We start from the raw sequence: 18823 nt of genomic DNA, 5'->3' as shown, positions 1-18823 counted from the left end.
CTCTCACTCACTCACGCACTGTCACTCACTCACTCACACTCTCACTTTCACTCTCACTCACACACTTTTACTCTCTCTCACACTCACTCACACTCTCACTCACACACTCACTCTCACTCACTTACACTCTCTCTCACTCACTTACACTCTCTCTCACTCACTCTCAATCGCACACTCTCAATCGCACACTCTCAATCGCACACTCTCAATCACACACTCTCAATCACACACTCCCACTCTCACTCACTCCCACTCCCACTCACTCACACACAATCTCACTTTCACACTCTCACCTACTCACTCACAAACACTCTCACTCTCACTGACTCTCACACTCTCAGTCACTCACACTCTCACTCACTCACACTCTCACTCACACTCACACACTCTCACTCAGTCACACTCTCACTCACTCTCATTCACACTCACTCTCACTCCCTCACACTCTCACTCCCTCACACTCTCACTCACACTCACACACTCTCACTCACTCACACTCTCACTCGCTCACTGTCACACTCTCACACATTCTCACTCACTCACACTCTCACTCTCACACTCCCACTCTCACTCACTCCCACTCCCACTCACTCACACACAATCTCACTTTCACACTCTCACCTACTCACTCACAAACACTCTCACTCTCACTCACACTGACTCTCACACTCTCACTCACTCACACTCTCACTCACTCACACTCTCACTCACACTCACACACTCTCACTCACTCACACTCTCACTCACTCACTCTCGCTCTCACTCACTCTCGCTCTCACTCACTCTCGCTCACTCACACTCACTCACTCACACTCACTCACTCACACTCACACTTTCACACTGTCACCTACTCACTCACAAACACTCTCACTCACACGCTCTGACTCTCACACTCTCACTCACTCACACACACTCTCACTCACTCACACTCTCACTCACACACACACTCTCACTCACACACACTCTCACTCACACACACACTCTCACTCACACACTCAGACTCACACACACTCTCACTCACACACACACACTCTCACTCACACACACACTCTCACTCTCTCACTCACTCAGACTCTCACTCTCACTCACACACACACTCTCACTCACTCTCACTCACACACTCACACTCTCACTCACTCTCACTCACACTCTCACTCACACTCACACACACTCACTCATTCACACTCACTCACTCACACACACTCTCACTCACACACACTCTCACTCTCACTCACACTCTCACTCTCACTCACACTCTCACTCACTACAATCTCTCTCACTCTCACTCACAATCTCTCTCACTCACACTCACACACACTCACACTCTCACTCACACACTCTCACTCACACTTTCACTCTCACTCACACACTTTTACTCTCTCTCTCACTCTCTCACACTCACACTCTCTCACACTCACACTCCCTCACACTCACACTCACTCTCACTCACTCTCACTCTCACTACAATCTCTCTCACTCTCACTCACAATCTCTCTCACTCACACTCACACACACTCACACTCTCACTCACTCACACTCTCACTCACACTTTCACTCTCACTCACACACTTTTACTCTCTCTCTCACTCTCTCACACTCACACTCTCTCACACTCACACTCCCTCACACTCACACTCCCTCACACTCACACTCACACTCTCTCACACTCACACTCACACTCACTCACACTCACACACACTCTCACAATCTCTCTCACTCACAATCTCTCTCACTCACACTCCCTCACACTCACTCACTCTCACTCACACACTTTTACTCTCTCTCACACTCACACACTCTCACTCACACTCTCTCTCACTCACGCTCTCACTCACACACTTTCACTCTCTCTCACACTCACACACTCTCACTCACACTCTCTCACACTCACGCTCTCACTCACACTCACGCTCTCACTCACACTCACGCTCTCGCTCTCACTCACACGCTCACTCTCACTCACACACACTCTCACTCACACACACTCTCACTCACACTCACACACACTGTCACTCACTCACACTCTCACTCTCACTCACTCTCACTCACACTCTCTCACTCACACTCACACACTCACTCTCTCACTCACACTCTCACTCACTCACACACTTTTACTCTCTCTCACACTCACTCATTCTCTCACTCACACTCTCTCACTCACACACTGTCACTCTCACTTTCTCTCTCACTCACTCACACTCTCTCACTCACTCACACTCTCACTCTCACTTTCACTCTCACTCACTCACACTCTCTCACTCACTCATGCTCTCACTCTCACTCATACTCACTCACTCATGCTCTCACTCTCACTCACTCTCTCTCTCACTCACACTCACTCACACTCTCTCACTCACACTGTCACTCTCACTTTCTCTCTCACTCACTCACACTCTCACTCACACTCTCTTACTCACACACTCTCTCACTCACAGTCACTCTCACTCACACTCTCACTCACTCACACTCTCACTCTCACTCTCACACTCTCACTCACTCACAGTCTCACTCACTCACTCCAAAATGGTGTATGTGTTTGAGAGGGGAATGGCCACAGGGGACTCCTGCAATGCCTGCACATACGTACCTATCTTCCTGGTGATACCGAACCCACCTCTGTCTGTGTAGCCTTTACTGATGGTGTGATCAGCTCGCTAAACATACTTTTCCATGACATTCTCAGCCTCATGGATGTGCTGCTCTAGGTGCTCCCATTGGCAAATCTGCAGCTGCAGCTGAATGCACTTCCTGCTTATGTGGTCACCATTAGGAATTGTCCCTAAATTCCCACATATAGCACGGGGAGCATTCCACAGAGCCGCACTCTCCTGCCATTGTGAACCTTACCAACAAAATCAACCTTATCACCCGCAGGCGATAATCCAAGAACTGATTACAGAATCTAATGCACGAGTCACTAAACTCAGGTCTCTCACTGAAGTTCTTCATCCTCCTTTAAATCTGATGCCAAATCCCAAGTTGGATTTGAACAGACAATAGTCAGAGAGATTCTGTAAACAAAGTCCCCAACAACTTGTTCACTTCTTACAGATGTCAGGGCTTTTAGCCCAAGTAGGGTCGGTGTCGGAGGAATCCACACAGGGGGCTCCAGGCACTGTATATCTGTTCCCTATTGAAGTTTCAGGTTCTGGCAAAGGGCTACTGGTTGGAATGCTTTCTGCTGCTGCTATCTAGAATAAAATGTTCAACCCATGCTTTTAAACTGATTTAATGTTTCACCAGAAATCATTTCCTCTGGTGTCTATATTAAATATCCAGTACTGAGGGAGGAGATTTTTTTGACCTATTCAGGGCAATCAAATATTGCTCTACAGAATGTTCCCCAAGTAATCTCATACCCTCTGTCCAACTTTCTAAACTGTCCTTAAGCTTTGAGCATCTAATCAATAGGCATATTCACCTTGATCACTTTCTGTGGTAGCGAGTTCCATATTCTCATCGCAGAACCGTAGAATTAGTCCAGTGCAGAATGAGACCATTTATCCTCACTGAGTAAAGATGTTTTTTTCTGGAATTACCTGTTGGATTTATTAGATATCTCCTAGATATAGGGCACCTGGTTCTGGTCTCCTTCACAAGTTTAAAATATCTTCAAGGCCTTTCACAATTTTAAAGACCCCTCAGCCTTCTAATTTCCAGAATGGTCCCAGTCTGTTCAATCTTTCCTAGTAGTTGTTTACATTGTATACAAATACAAAGAATACTTAAGCCTGAAACATTTACTAGTATTCACAAGGGTAATTGCAGTGATATTGTGTATTAACATGGTTATATTCACGCTACTTACACCACTTTCTTTAATGTAGTATTAGTGGAAGAGATTGCAATAAATCCAGATATTCCATGATAATCAGCATTGCAGCCTTCAATCCTGAAAAAGAACAATGGGTTTCTCTTCAAAATCTGGATATACCAAACCAGACAAGCAAACAGACAAGCCAATAGACAGGCAACCTGACACACAAGTAACACAAAAGACAGACAGACAACCAGACCAAACAACAGTAAAACCAACAAGCAGGCAAGCAACCAGACAGACAAATAGAAAACCAAACTGCCAGACAACAAGACAGACAGGCAGACAGTGAAACAGACTGAAATGCCCAATGCCATCAAGGTACCACAGTTCCTGTAGTGTTCTGTTGTCCTTTAGTGCATCACAAAGTTCTCTCAACTCATTATTCCCAATGTCTGTCCAGCCCAGACTGTTTGAGACAAATAATATTAAAATTAAACACTTAGCAGATTGCAGCATACACCTAACCAAAATGGCATTCATATTAAAGCCTTGAGCAATGTGCAAATTCTGTATTGACAACTCATTCAGACAATAAATGTGCTGCTATCTATGAGGTCATTCACTTTTTAGAAGGTTAACTGTACACCAATAGAAATGGCTTTGAAGCTCAATTGCATTTTGTTCAATATTCCCTCAATTCAAATCAATTCCCAGTTTACTCTTTTTCCATTCAGACCCCAAACAATTCACATGTAAAGCCAGTGAATGAATATGATGATCTCTAAGAGAAAAGGTGAATTACGGATTGGGGAATTGATAGGAATGCTTTGCTTTGATGGAGAGACGATTATTAGGCAATGGTACAAATCCATATAGATAAATTAAGTTTTTTTTAAAAGCAGAAGTAATATTGGACAAATAATTAAAGATTTACATGAGCAATTATGTAGGAATTATTTTTAAAATCACAATTCATTCTGAGAATGGAGAGGAACTGAATATCAGAAATAGCCCTGGATGATTCTGATTGGACCGCTGCAATAATCAATTGAATATTTCAATTCCAAATAAGGTTTCCAAAATGTTAAAAGTCAGCTCTATTTCATATGAACACAATTAATAATTTTATATCTGAGACTGAGTGATTGTTGCTGGTCAAAGGGATAAAAGGCTTTCAGAGCCAAGTCAGGTATAGAGAGTGAAGTCACAGCTTTGCTGTCATCTCACTCAATTGCAGAATAGGCTTGAGGGGCTGAATGGCCTCTCCCTGTTTCTAATTGCAGAAAAAGATAGAAGTATCATAAAATGATTTATATCATTAAGCAAACAGTGAAATTCTGTTTAGTTTGATGATTTTAGTTTTGCAGCCAATCTAGTACTATCTTGACTATGGATGAAAACTCAAAAGTACAATGGAAACTTTTTAACTTGTAATTCCAAAAATTTATTCAAAGAGGGCTAATACAGACAAAAAATGGCTGCAGATATATATTAAGTAGCTGTGTGCAGAGAGACCAAGAAGGAATGTCACACTTTCAGACATGAAGAGCAGTTCAAACAACATCCTTTCAAAGATGTGAAGTGGCATCTCAAAATACAGAAGATTGTGATTGCTCGTGACTACAAAGATATCGAGGGGCTGACAATTCCCTGCTCAACCATCCCTGCGGATTATGTCCTAAACTGTCAGCATATTTTTGTGTACTGGATTTAAAAAAAAGCCAATTTCAATTCTACTGGACTGTGCTAGTGAGATTGATGTTCTCGTACGTACCAGCCTGGGTTCAAGCATGGTGGCTCAGTGGTTAGCACTGCTGCCTCAGAGACCAGGGACCCGGGTTCAATTCCACCCTCTGGCGACTGTCTGTGTGGAGTTTGCACATTCTCCCTGTGTCTGCGTGGGTTTCCTCCGAGTGCACCAATTTCCTCCCACAGTCCAAAGATGTGCAGGTTAGGTGGATTGGCCATGCTAAATTGCCCGTAGTGTTCAGGGGTCTGTAGATTAGGTGGGTTATAGGGGAATGGGTGTGGGTGGGATGCTCCAAGGTTCGGTGTGGACTTGTTAGGCTGAAGGGCCTATTTCCACTGTAGGGATTCTATGATTAGCATGCTGTGAAGCTAACAGTCAAAGAACTAATCCCTAGTCATCCCCATGTTGCAAGTAGACAGAAGAATCTCTCTCATTCCAAGTGCTGTAAACCCAACAAATGGAAACAGGACAGAAGGAATCTTTCTCACCCCAAATGCTGGAATGGCAGTCACACTCCAGTAAAATCGGAACTACAGATTTTCAATCTGTCTGCAAAACTCAAGATCATGAAGCTGGCTGTTCAACTACCAGTGTCAATGCTCCTCTACTGTAACAATCACAATGTTTGACCTATCGTTCTTTGCAAACAATTCAAAGATTATCCTGTATTTCTGCTTTTTTTTCACTTTCATATTTTCAGACTCACCTCTTGTTTCTAACTTGTATGTGTTATGTTACTAATTCTTTTCACATTCAGTGATTAATAAACTCACCCCTTTGTTAACTCAAGAGAGCCTGGTTAAATTGAGCCCTTTAAAACACAAGTTCTTTTGAGTCTGGGAGAAACAGCTGTGACAACTGAGGGGGCAGGTGATTAAACACAGAACCAGTTCAACCCTCTGATCCAGAAACTTAATGATTTGGCCTACCCCATTTGGAATCTGGGCAGTACATATATTGGTCTTGGATGGAGTACAACGTAGGTTTACAAGAATGATAGATAGACTTCAGGGGTTATGTTGTGAGGAGAGATTATACAAATTAGGCCTGTTTCACTAGAATTTAGAAGGTTAAAGGGAGATCTGATCAAAGTCTTCAAGATATTAACTGGAAAGACAGGGTAGATAAAGATGAACTATTTTCACTGGTTGGGGATTCTACAACTAGGGGCATAGTCTGAGAATGAGGGCCAGACCGTTCAGGAGAGATGTTAGGAAGCACTTCTACACACAAAGGGTGGGAGGGGTTTGGAACTCTCTTCCACAAACAGCAGTGGATGCTAGATCAGTTGTTAACTTTAAATCTGAGAGAGATTAAGGTATTAATGGATATGGGCCAAAGGCAGGTATATGGAGTTAGGCCGCAGTTCAGCCATGATCTCATTGAATGGTGAACAGGCTCAAGAGGCAGAATGGCCTACACCTGTTCCTGTGTTCCTAAATTGGGGAATATGTCCCAGAGTTGGGACACAGCAAAACTGGGGACTTATCTTCACCTGATCATTTCAGTCAGCAGTGTTGATGAAGTCAAAGTCAATTTTTGCTGATTCTTAGATCAGAATGAAGATCCCATGATGGCCAATGGATAGGTGACTGAAGCACAAGTGAATCAGTGGTGCCTGGACAGAAACTGGGCTTTGGCTTATATTTTGACATGGCTTACAGTGACAGATCTGGGAGTCGGGCAGAGCCTGACTTTAAGGAAAAGAACCTCATGGAATCCTACCATCCGCAGCCAAGACCGTGTCATAGCTGGAGCTATCAGTTGTGATGGTAGAGGCTCCAAACTTTTTTTTGCATTGAATGGCTGACCAAGACTCACTCTTACCACCTACCATTGGAATGTGTTAGAAGGATTTGCAAGTTCATAATCAGCTTGTTTCGCTGAATTATAAACTCACCTACCTTGGTTATCAAATTGTGGGTGGGACTCAAAATTGAAGTTTCTAGCTCAGAGGCCATGACATTACCCACTACACCACAAGACCTCTAAATATAAACATATCAGAAACAATTTCTGGTGTGTTCAGTAAAGAATTTAGTTGCATTACCCCAGCAGCTTCAGTTTGTAGTCTGGAGACTTTAGCAGCTCACACAGAAATTTAATCGCTTCAAAATCCAATTTATTTTCTCCACACCTACAATGTTTAAAATAAACATGAGAGTTTTTTGAAGTATAACTGTCTCAGTTTGGTTTTACATTTTAAAACCCTCACTCTATCCACTTTAGTGAAAGCCATGCATCCATGAATATCATTTCTATCACCTTTTAGTCTTGATGAAATTTCCTACACCAATCAGTGTGCATGCAAGGAGCCGTGATCCACAAAGGACTGGAAATTGTTTATGTGAAGCTGAGAGTAACCACAGTACAAGGTACAGTAACAACATATGAAACAGGAACAGTAGTAGGCCATTCAGCCCAACCCTGCCCTGCCATTCAACTTTATGGTTGATCTGCCCCAGGCCTCAACTCCTTTATCATGTCAGCTCAGCATAGCTGTCAACTTCTTGATATTTCATAAATCTACCTACCTCCTCTGCAGACACCTTCAGTGATTTAGCCTCCACAACTCTCTGTGGTAGAGAACTTCAGACATTCACTAATTTCTGGGGGAAGAAATTCCTCCGCATCTCAGTTTTGAGTAAATGTCTCCTTATTCTGTACCTATGTCCTCTTAGAACATAGAACATAGAACATTACAGCGCAGTACAGGCCCTTCGGCCCTCGATGTTGCGCTGACCTGTGAAACCAATCTGAAGCACATCTAACCTAAACTATTCCATTATCATCCATATGTTTATCCAATGACCATTTAAATGCCCTTAAAGTTGGCGAGTCTACTACTTTTGCAGGCAGGGCATTCCACGCCCTTACTATTGTTCAAGATTTCCTTACTAGTGGAAACATCTTCTCAACATCTACCTTGTCAAGCCTCTCAGAATCTTGGAGATAGCAAGAACTGATGCTGGAGTCAGACACAACACAGTGTGGAGCTGGATGAACACAGCAGGCCAAGCAGCATCAGAGGAGCAGGAAAGCTGACGTTTCAGATCAGGATCCTTCTTCAGAAATGGGGGAGGGGGAAGGGAGCTCAGAAATAAATAGAGAGGGGGGTGGTTGGGCTGGGGAAGGTGGGTGGGATCGTGATAGGTGAGTGCAGGTAGGGAGTGGTGGGGATTGGTCGGTGAGGTGGGAGGGGCAGATAGATGGGAGAGAAGATGGACAGGTCAGGTCAAGGAGTCAAGAGGGAGGGTTGGACATGGGATGAGGTCAGGGATGGAGAGATTTTAAAGCTCGTGAATTCTATGTTAAGGCCATTGGGCTGTAGGCTCCTGAGGTGGAGTATGAGGTGTTGCTCCTACAGTTTTCACGAGGCATCATTATGACACTGGAGGAGGCCCAGGATGGACATCCCCACCATCCCCTGCACCTTTCCCTACAACCACAGGAAGTGCTACACCTGGCCCTACACCTCACCCCCTCACCTCCATTCAAGGCACAAAACAAACCTTCCGGATTACACAGGGGTTCACCTGTACATTCACCAACTTGGTCTATTGCATCTGCTGCTCCCGAAGTGGCCTCCTCTACATTGGTGAGACCAAGTGGAGACTCAGAGACCACTTTGTAGAGTATGTGCACTCTGTACGCTATAATCAACAACACCTTCCAGTCACGAACCATTTCAACACCCCCTCCCAGTCCCTGGGTGACATGTCCATCCTGGGCCTCCTCCAGTGTCACAATGACACCACCCGCAAACTGGAAGAGTAACACCTCATATTCCGCCTACAGCCCAATGGCCTAAACATGGAATTCACCAGTTTTAAAATCTCCCCACCCCTGTCCTCATTCCATGTCCAACTCTCTCTGTCATCCCAGCCTCCTTGGCATGACACAATCTGTCCATCTTCTCTCCCACCTAACTGCTCGTCCCACCCATCCCACTGACCAATCCCCACCACTACCTACCTGCACTCACCTATCACCACCCCTTCCCCAGCCCCACCCCTCCTCTCTCTATTTATTTCCCAGCTCCCTTCCCTCTCCCCATTTCTGAAGAAGGGTCCCAACCCGAAACATCAACTTTCTTGCTCCTCTGATACTGCCTGGCCTGCTGTGTTCCTCCAGCTCCACGCTGTATTGTTTCTCAGAATCTTTTTTTGTTTCAGTGAGATCACTCTCATTCACCTCAACTCTGAATTAATAAAGGCCTTCCTTGTTTAGCTATTCTTGATAAGTCAACACCTTTATCCCAGAAATGAGTCTTGTGAATCTCTTCTAAAGAGCCTCTAATGCCAATGTACCCTTTTTTAAATATGGGGACAAACACTGTACACAATACTCCAGATGCAGCCTCATTAACACCATGTACAATTCTAACAGGACTTCCCTGTTTTAAACTCTAACTCCCTCGTAATAAAAGGTCAAAATGCTAAATAACAACCAAAAGAACCGCGGATGCTGTAAACCAGGAACAAAAACAAAGTTGCTGGAAAAGCTCAGCAGGTCTGGCAGCTTCTGTGGAGGAGTAAACAGAGTTAACATTTTGGGTCTGGTGACCCTTCCTCAGAACTGAAGAACAGAACATCAGTTCTGAGGAAGGGTCACCGGACCTGAAACGTTAACTCTGCTTTCTCCTCCACAGATGCTGCCAGACCTGCTGAACTTTTCCAGCAACTTTGTTTTTGGTCCTAGGTCAAAATGCTAGTTGCTTTCTTAATTACTTGCTTCACCTGCATGCTAATGTTTGTGATCCATGCACAGGGACACCCAGTTCCCTCTGTACTACACATTTTTGGAGTCTTTCTCCACTTAAGTATTGGTCTTCCTTTTGAATCTTCCTACCAAAATGCATGACCATACATTTCCCTACATTAAGCTCCATCTGCCAAGTATTTTTTTTCCCATTCATTCAACTGATCTATATCCCCTTGCTTATACAACATGACCTCTCATGTAATTTTGTATTGTCAGCAAATCTGGATACTTTACACTCTACCCCTTCCTCCAAGTAATTGATATAGATAGCAAATAATTGCAACCCTAGGCCTGATTTTTGTGACACTTCACAAGTTATATCAAAGACCTATTAATCCAGATTCTCTGTCTTGTATGTTAAACCATCCTCAACCCATGCTAATACATTACCACCAACACCGTATGCTCCTTCATTGTGCAATAGCCTTTTATGTGGCACCTTATCAAATGCCTTTTGAAAATTCAAATAGCTTCATTTTATGGTTTCCCTTGATCAAATCTACTTGTTATATCCACAAAGAACTCTAGCAAATTTGTCAAACATGATTTCTCTTTCAACTAGGTTGACTCTGTTTGATTGCATTAAGTTTTTCTAAATATCCTCCTTAAAAATAAACAAATATTTGACTAACTGGCCTTCAGCTTCCTACTTTCTGTCTCTCTCCAATCTTGAACATGGATGTCACGTTAGCAGTTTTCCAATCTGCTGAAACTGTTCCAGAATCCAGTGAGATCTGTCCAATGCCTCCTATCTCTGCAGCTACTTCCTTTAAAACCTAGATGCAGCCCATCTGGTACTGACAACTTGTCTGTCGTTAGTCTGTCAAATACTTTGGCCCTGCTAGTGGAAAATGTTCCAAGATCTCTTCTCTCGTTAGCACTTTACTTATCTCTTGGTTGCCGTTGGGATGTTTATGATGTCCTCCACTGTGAAAACTGATGCAAAATATTAGTTTAGATTATCTGCCATTTCCCTATCCTTGGTTATCAATACCCCACTTGCATCCTCCAAGGCTTACTTTAGCTACTGTCTTTTTATATACATGTAGAAGCTCTTGCTGTTTGTTTTTATATTTTCTGCCCATTAGCTTTCCTAATCAAGTTTCCCCCTCTTTGCTAGCTTTTCAGTCACCTGGTGCTAGTTCCTAAAAGATTCCCAATCCTCTGGCCTACCATTAGTTTTTGCCATTTCGTATGCTTTAGTTTTTGATTAAGTACTCTCCTTGACAACCTTTGTTAAATACAGGTCGTTCATCCATCTCATTCTTTTCAGAAGAATTTTTTGTTGAGTGTAATGAAACATCTGCCATTACTCATCCACTGACTTTCCCCTTGTCTATTTTTTGCCCCCACTTTAGACAACTCTTTCTTCATACAGCTGGTACAGGCACTGAACCCACATTGTTAAATTTATTCTGCAAAACACTCTCACCATTAAGTCAACTGAGCTAAAACTGATAGGTAGCATTACTAGTAACATGGAGGAACTAACAACTAAATTAACTCTTACAATCGTACAGCACTGAAGGAGATCATGCAACCCAAATTAACTATTCTTTCCCTAAAACCCTACAATTGTTTTCCTTTTCAACTATTTATGCTATTCCCTTCAGAAAATTACTATAGAATTTGTTTCCATTTCCATTACAGGCAGTGCATTCCAGGTCATAACTTCTCAGCTGTGTAAAAATACCTTCAATCACCGGGCTCTATAATTTATTTTTTCTTTATTCTTTCATGGGATTTAGGTGTCACTACAAGGTGTCAGTGCTGAGGGAGTGCTGCAACATCAGCGGGTCAGTACTAAGGGAGCGCCACACTGTTGGATTAGAGAGGTAAAATGCCATGGGGAATTATAGGAAAAAAAACATAGAGGAATGAGGGAAAGAAAGCAGGGAAGTGAAATATAAAACCAAGGGAAATGGGTGAAAGGTATTTGTTAGGTCTAGCAATAACAGAGCCACAATAAGAAAGAGACTGGAAACTTTGAATGCTGATGGGATAAGTCCATATAGAGCAGTTTGTATTAAAAAGGCAATACTGTCCCTTTCATGGCACCATCCAAAGCAAGTTTCCACTGAGTGGATTTAAATTCCGCCATGGGAAGTTGTTATCTTTGATGCAGGATAATTTGCACGAGAAAATAGATCCTGAAACCTGCTGGTCTTTTCTGGAAACCCCAGTGGTTCTAATGTCCTCGAACCAGCTACATAATTGAATTTAACTGCCCACAAGGTAACTAGTGAGGAGAAATAAACATAGCCTTGTCCAGGTCACCTAGCAAAGATATTAGAAAGTCCTTACCATAATCTCTCACAATGGTGTAAAAATGGTTGTAGACTCTTCAGTGCTGCAGTGTTTATACTGGTTGCTGTGATATCTAATTCTTCTAGATCTCCAATCCTCATGTTTAGAAAGTATTTTAGCACAGTGACATCAACTGGACAAAGTGCATTGTCCCCAATGTGGATGCGGAAATTTTTAGGTTTTATTCTCTCCGCTAATGAATCATTTTGCTGTTCGAACAGACAGTGCAGAAGGTTCAGAATGCTTGATCCATTTTCACAATGCTCTGTGATCTCTTCTATCAGCCAGTAACAGTAGGACTCAGATTTTGTGACTTTATCCAATTTCATGTGCTTGGAGAGTAAGGCCTGGTTCCTCTCAGATAACAGACCAGATAAGAATCGTTGGAATATATCCAAGAAGCCTGTAGCCATCTTGTATTTGTTCATCGTGTCCATGTTCATCAAGTCTGGGAAAGGCTCGGGTTCCAGTATGTAATGCAAGGCTGCAAAAAACTCCTGGATGGTGAAGTGTGTGAAGGAAAAGACATTCTCTACACAGTCCGGTTCCTGGACAGAGGTCTTATCCAGAAAACTATCTACAAAGGTATTTAATTCAACATGATGAGCCTCCAAATCATGTTGGTAGAACAGGGTGTCGTGCTGCAGCAGTTTGGCATATGCCAATCTGCCCAGATTTCGGAGAGTTTGTGTGAGGTCTACTCCTCCAGAGGGCTGAACTCGGGAGTGGTGCTGTAGCAGCGCACTGAGGTAGCGGCTATAAATGTCTGTCATTGTTTTTGGCTGTTTATGATTCTCCCTTTCTTTCTCTTTCAAAACACTGCAAACTATATAACAAAAGGCAGGTATAAAACACAGTGTAAAGAGGAATTCATTTTCTTTCACAAGCTGAAACATTCGACCACCAACTTCTTCATCTTGGTAATATTTCAGGAAGTAGTATCTGATTTCCTTTTCAGAAAACCCAGTGATGATTACAAAGCGGTCAATGGTTTCCACTGGGATGTGGCTAATGGCTGTGGGTCGGCTGGTCAGTAGGACCGAGGCCCCAGTGAGAAGCTCCCCTCGCAGGAGGCTGTAGATGACATCCACCAAATTCCCTTCCTCATCAGGGTCAGTGATGTAGCAATCCCCATCTAAACAACCACAAAACTTAAATTCATCAAATCCATCCAGAATTATCAGCAGCTTCTCTGGAACCTCAAAAACAGAATCGAGCACTTTCCACAAATGACCATTCTTCTTCAAAACCAGATTCCTGAGACTCATTGGTTTATTAATCAAATTAAGATCCCTAAACGTGAATTGTAGGAGAAACTCGAAGTTATCAAAACACTGATTATTCGCCCAGTCAAAAACAATCTTCTGCAAAAGGACAGTTTTCCCTATTCCCGCTACACCAGAGACTAGTGTTCTCTTGGGAGCTCGTTTATCATTGATTTGCATAAATAACTGGCCTGGTTTGATCTCCATTTGCTGGCTGCTCCTCTCCTGTAAATGAATTCGATGCTGCCCAAAGGACAGTAACTCATGCCTTTTAAATTCAAGGTTGTGATGCCCTTTTACAAGCAGCAAGTTGGTGAACTGTTCTGAAAGGTGAATTTTTTCTCCAGGTCTTGTGTTATAATACATCATCACCTCATTCCTCCGGCTAAGAACTTGTTTATGTTTCTTTATCACAGACAAGTGTTCTGCAGAGACATAAAACTACATTTCAAATATTACAGGTATAAAATGTTTAAGAGCAACCTCGAAGAGAATTGAAGGATCTGTTAATGGGGTTGAAATGGCTGAGTGGTATTATTCCTAGACCATTAATCCTGAAGCTCAGCTAATGTTCTAGGAACCTGGGCTCAAATCCCACCATGGCAGATGATGGAATTTGAATTCAATAAAAGAATCTGGAATTAAGGATCTTTTAATGACCATGAAACCATTGCCGATTGTCAGGGGAAAAACCTGTCTGCTTCACTAGTGTTCTTCAGGGAAGGAAATCTGTCATCCTCACCTGGTCCGGCTTATGGGTGACTCCAGGCCCACAGCAATGTGGGTTGACTCCTAAATGCCCTCTTAACTAGACAATTAGGGATGGACAATAAACATTGGCCCTAGCCAGAGATGCCTACATCCCAAAAATGGATTAAAAAAAGAGAAGTGAGAGTAAATATTACCATGGACTCTTTGGCTGAATCGCCTGTTTCTGTACCGGAGATTTACTGTAATAATCAAATTGAATCAAGTTACAGTGATGAGTTTAGCCAATTAGCATAACTAACTCATATACTCATCACTTTCTCTGTAGTCTGGTGCCCAGTATTTCTTTATTTAAACAGTTTTGTAATCAGTTGCATACTTTTCCCTCTCCAGTTTTCATCTTCAAATCAGTCCATTACAGAGCAGCATTAATATCCCAGGTACTGAGTTGAGACTGACCCACAATCTAAATAGCTGATTAAACCTCTACAAATTTGCACAAACTACAACTTAATAATCATTCTCGATCATTTGCCTGTGGCCGATATTTACTCCTCAACCAGTCACTCGAAGTGATAATCTGATGTGCAAATAAAGCTCTCACAAGTAGCAAATTGATTGTCAGGCTCCCTTTGTTACAACAGTGGCTGCTCAAAAAAATACTTAATTAGCTTTAAAGCATTTGGGGATGTCCTGAAGCCATGAAAGATGCCAACAAAATCCAAGTCGCTCACTTTTTCTTACAGTAAGTAGTGATATTGTAATATTGTAGTGATGTCTATTCTGATGATCTATTGCACAGACTATCCAACAAAACTGTTGACTCTACCAATGTTGGTTCAACCTTTTTCATGTCCAGTTCTGTGATCCACATTCATTCTGAGAGTGCTATCTTCAATAAATCATTCCTTACTCTTTTGACAGTACTATTCACAATAAATGTAAAGAAAATCTCTGTATTTAAGTTGTGTTCAAAACTATGACTCTCACATTATTATCAAGGAGTTTTGACAAACACAGATGCATAAAGCTGTAGTTACACAGTAAGTACAACTGATCAGTCAAGGGCCAGCATGATAATATTTTCCTCCACCATGAAGTGACACCAATTTACACAGGTTTAGTATCTCAGTATGGGTAAAACTGCTTCACAATCACACCAAACTGGACCATGAAGGCAGCCAAAACTGGAGCAAAATGTTCCAAATTGAGCTAACATCAACCTCCTTGTACTTTCCAAACCCATGATTTCTACCATCTATAAGGACAAGGGCACCAAATACATGGGAACACCACCCCCTGTAAGTTCCCCTCCAAGCCACTCACCACCCTGACTTGGAAATATATCATTGTTCCTTCAGTGTTGCTGGTTCAAAATCCTGTAACTCACTCTCTAACAGTATTGTAGGAATCCCTACATCCCAAGGAATGCAGCGGTTCAGAAAGGCACCTTATCACCTTCTCAAGGGCAGTTAAGGACAGTCAACAAATGATAGCTTAGCCAGCAATGCCTATATCTTATGAAGAAATAATTAACAAAACATTTGCATCAACTTTACTTATGAAAGGTCATTATGTTAATCAATGGACAGCTGCTTACCCCTGGACCCAGGTTCTTTATCAGACATATCTTTGCTTTTGTTAATGAGTAAACTGAATTGTTCGGCCACCATTTCCCCAAGACAGTCAACAATATCCAGCAAAGTTCTAACTTTCTTCCTGGGTCCTGGGATATACTTCACATCTTCATAAGCATCCTTTGAAATTAATTGAATTTGCAAGGCATGATCCAGAATCGAGTCGATTTTGTCTCCAAGTTCATCGATGAGCTTCACTCGGTTCCTCTGGAGCAGCTGAAGATAGGAGATTCTGCAAACATAGAAGACAATTTCTCTCAGCCACTGAACAGCAAGGAACTTTATTCCCAAATCTCCAGATTGTGAACTGAGTGTAAAACATTATTCAACACCAATATCATTTGCAAGTTAGTGTTTTAAAGAAAGGATTTGTATTCACTTACACCTCATCACATCCCAAAATTCTAAACAACATAACTCGCAGCAACCATGTTAGAAACAAATTAATGACAAAGGAAAGAATGTGATGGAGGTCTTGTACAGTCAGTTTGAGGATTGATGAAGAAAAATGAAGTGCAATAATTCAGGATTATTCAGGTCACAATAATGCTCACTGGCATATAACATAATGGATATCAAGCCTGTTCAATAAGATCATGCTGGATTTAATCTGTTAAAAGTGAAACCATTATAGTTTATCCAAGCATGAGCCATGGTATCAAAATCTTAGAGACAATCTTCTGCTCTTAGGATACAAGAACAATCTCTGGGGCCCAGCGCTGATTATATCAGAGTACTGCCAACCTGCGCAATCTTCCTGGAGGTGGCCAATTAAGAAGTGATCTCTCTGTATGCCATCCATCAAGTAAGGACAGGAAACTTACGAGGTGGAAGGTCCAATAAGAGGGCTTGAAGCAATAAGTGGCTCTAGGTTCCACTGGGAGAGATGGAACTGATGGAGCATGTAGGAGAAAGTGAGGCCACCTCAGGAGGAAATGCCTCAAAATGCAGATGTTTTCTAAAGCTGCCTGACAACTGAAAAATTAAGAATACCCACAGCTATCTGGCCGTCACTATAACGTGGGAATCCTTCCACAGGATTTCGTGTGGCTACAGATCTGGCAGATTCCTGTGTCAGTCTAGAGGGTATCTGCAATATACACCCCAGATAGTGTTATAGAATGTGGTGTTCTGGTCTGCAGTAAACTTGATGCTGCAACATGCCACATTTTTGTAAGGAAAAGAATGCAAGGAAGATCAAATCTCCTTAAATGACAAGGACTTGTTGGAGCTTGAGGAAGGCCTATCCAAATGAGGCTTTTATGGACACCAGGGCCATGAAAAGAGAAGGAAGGGATGCCACAAACTGTGTGATCAACGTAACTTTCACATGACAATGAGGCTTCTGCATGACCTTTACTCTATCACCTTCCAGGGATGTCAACCCAGCACTGCCATCCTCCCTCGCTGAGTTAATCATTGACCTGCATCTCCTACAACCTCGAATAGAATGGGGAGCAGAGCTTTGTCACATACACTTGCCACTGAGTGCTGGGACTAAGGACATCTTAGTGGCCTGTGGATGTCCATATAAGAGCATGACTTGCCCAATTATTCTGATAGAGCACCATGTTCACCTCATACATACCCACTGAAAGTAAATAGGGCTAATCTCCTCTACAATGAAAAGTTGGGGAGCAGCTGTGGCCATGTCCCACAGAATGATCATCAAATTACAGTTCACATGAACATGCAATAAAGAACCCACAAAAATACGACACATCTCTTTCACTCATAGTGTCTGTGTCCCTAGCGGTCCCTAGCAACCATCACATTGTGAGAAACACGGGTCAGACCACAAAAAGTTTTGAAAATTAATTGCGATTCTTTTTACAAATGAGACAGAAGTGGAAAATCACTCATGTCACCTTGTTTATACGTTCTTCAATTTCTTTCTCAAAACCATGTCTAGGTGCAATTCTGATGTTGCAAGCTGATGGTAGTTGGTATGCACTCCTCCTCCAGGTAGGTATTTGGACTCACTTCCTGTCCTTCTGAGGGAGTAGGGGCACCTGGAGGGAGGTCAGGGTGCTGCTTCCCCCTTTCACCTAGCTATTTAAAAATTATTTATTCAGGAGATTTGGGCTTCACTAGATGGGCAGCATTTATTGTTCATCCCTAATTGTCCTTGAGAAGGTGATGAGCTGCCTTCTTGAACAACTGCAGTCCAGTGGGTGAGGGTAACTGAGGGTCTGGTGCATATGGATCAGATGCTCAACCTGGTCCACCCTAAAAGTTTCAGTCATCTCCATGGAGTAGCCACATGCTCAAATGTCTGAGACATGCAGAACTAACGGTGTGTGTGGACTCCTCCACACCCCACACAAAACTGCATATCACCCCTGACATCTCCACCATATCGCTCCCAGTCTCTGCTACATTTCCAGCTGTGGCTGTGACCACTGTCCCATCATCAGCGTGGGTGTCAGCAAGGACGTGGTCCCTGGCAATCTTCCAATCATGTGTGGACCTGGCTGCTATGTTTTCCTTCAGCTACGGGGACAGGTCTGTGGGGTGCCCACCAGATTGTGCTCAGTGACTCTGCTGTGGTCCCGGTAGCTTTAACTATGCTTGTGGATGTGGATATTCAGGAGATGATGGTGCATCCTGTAGGGTAATGGCTGCTTTATCC

General features: G+C 42.7%; 1 protein-coding gene across 1 annotated transcript in view; it reads right to left on the bottom strand.

Moving 5' to 3' along the window:
• Positions 1 to 17095, bottom strand: part of LOC109937820 (NACHT, LRR and PYD domains-containing protein 3-like) — a 22660-nt gene extending 5565 nt beyond the window's left edge. Inside the window, 6 exon segments of the mRNA XM_048613358.1 lie at positions 3809 to 3892; positions 4143 to 4226; positions 7561 to 7647; positions 12579 to 14271; positions 16155 to 16423; positions 17016 to 17095. Coding sequence (XP_048469315.1) covers positions 3809 to 3892; positions 4143 to 4226; positions 7561 to 7647; positions 12579 to 14271; positions 16155 to 16423; positions 17016 to 17095 — 2297 coding nt within the window.
• Between the last annotated feature and the right edge of the window lie 1728 nt (positions 17096 to 18823).

The sequence above is a fragment of the Rhincodon typus genome, chromosome 1 (assembly GCF_021869965.1).
Source record: "Rhincodon typus isolate 14 chromosome 1, sRhiTyp1.1, whole genome shotgun sequence".
NCBI lineage: Eukaryota > Metazoa > Chordata > Chondrichthyes > Orectolobiformes > Rhincodontidae > Rhincodon > Rhincodon typus.
This window is presented reverse-complemented; position numbering and strand designations above follow the sequence as displayed.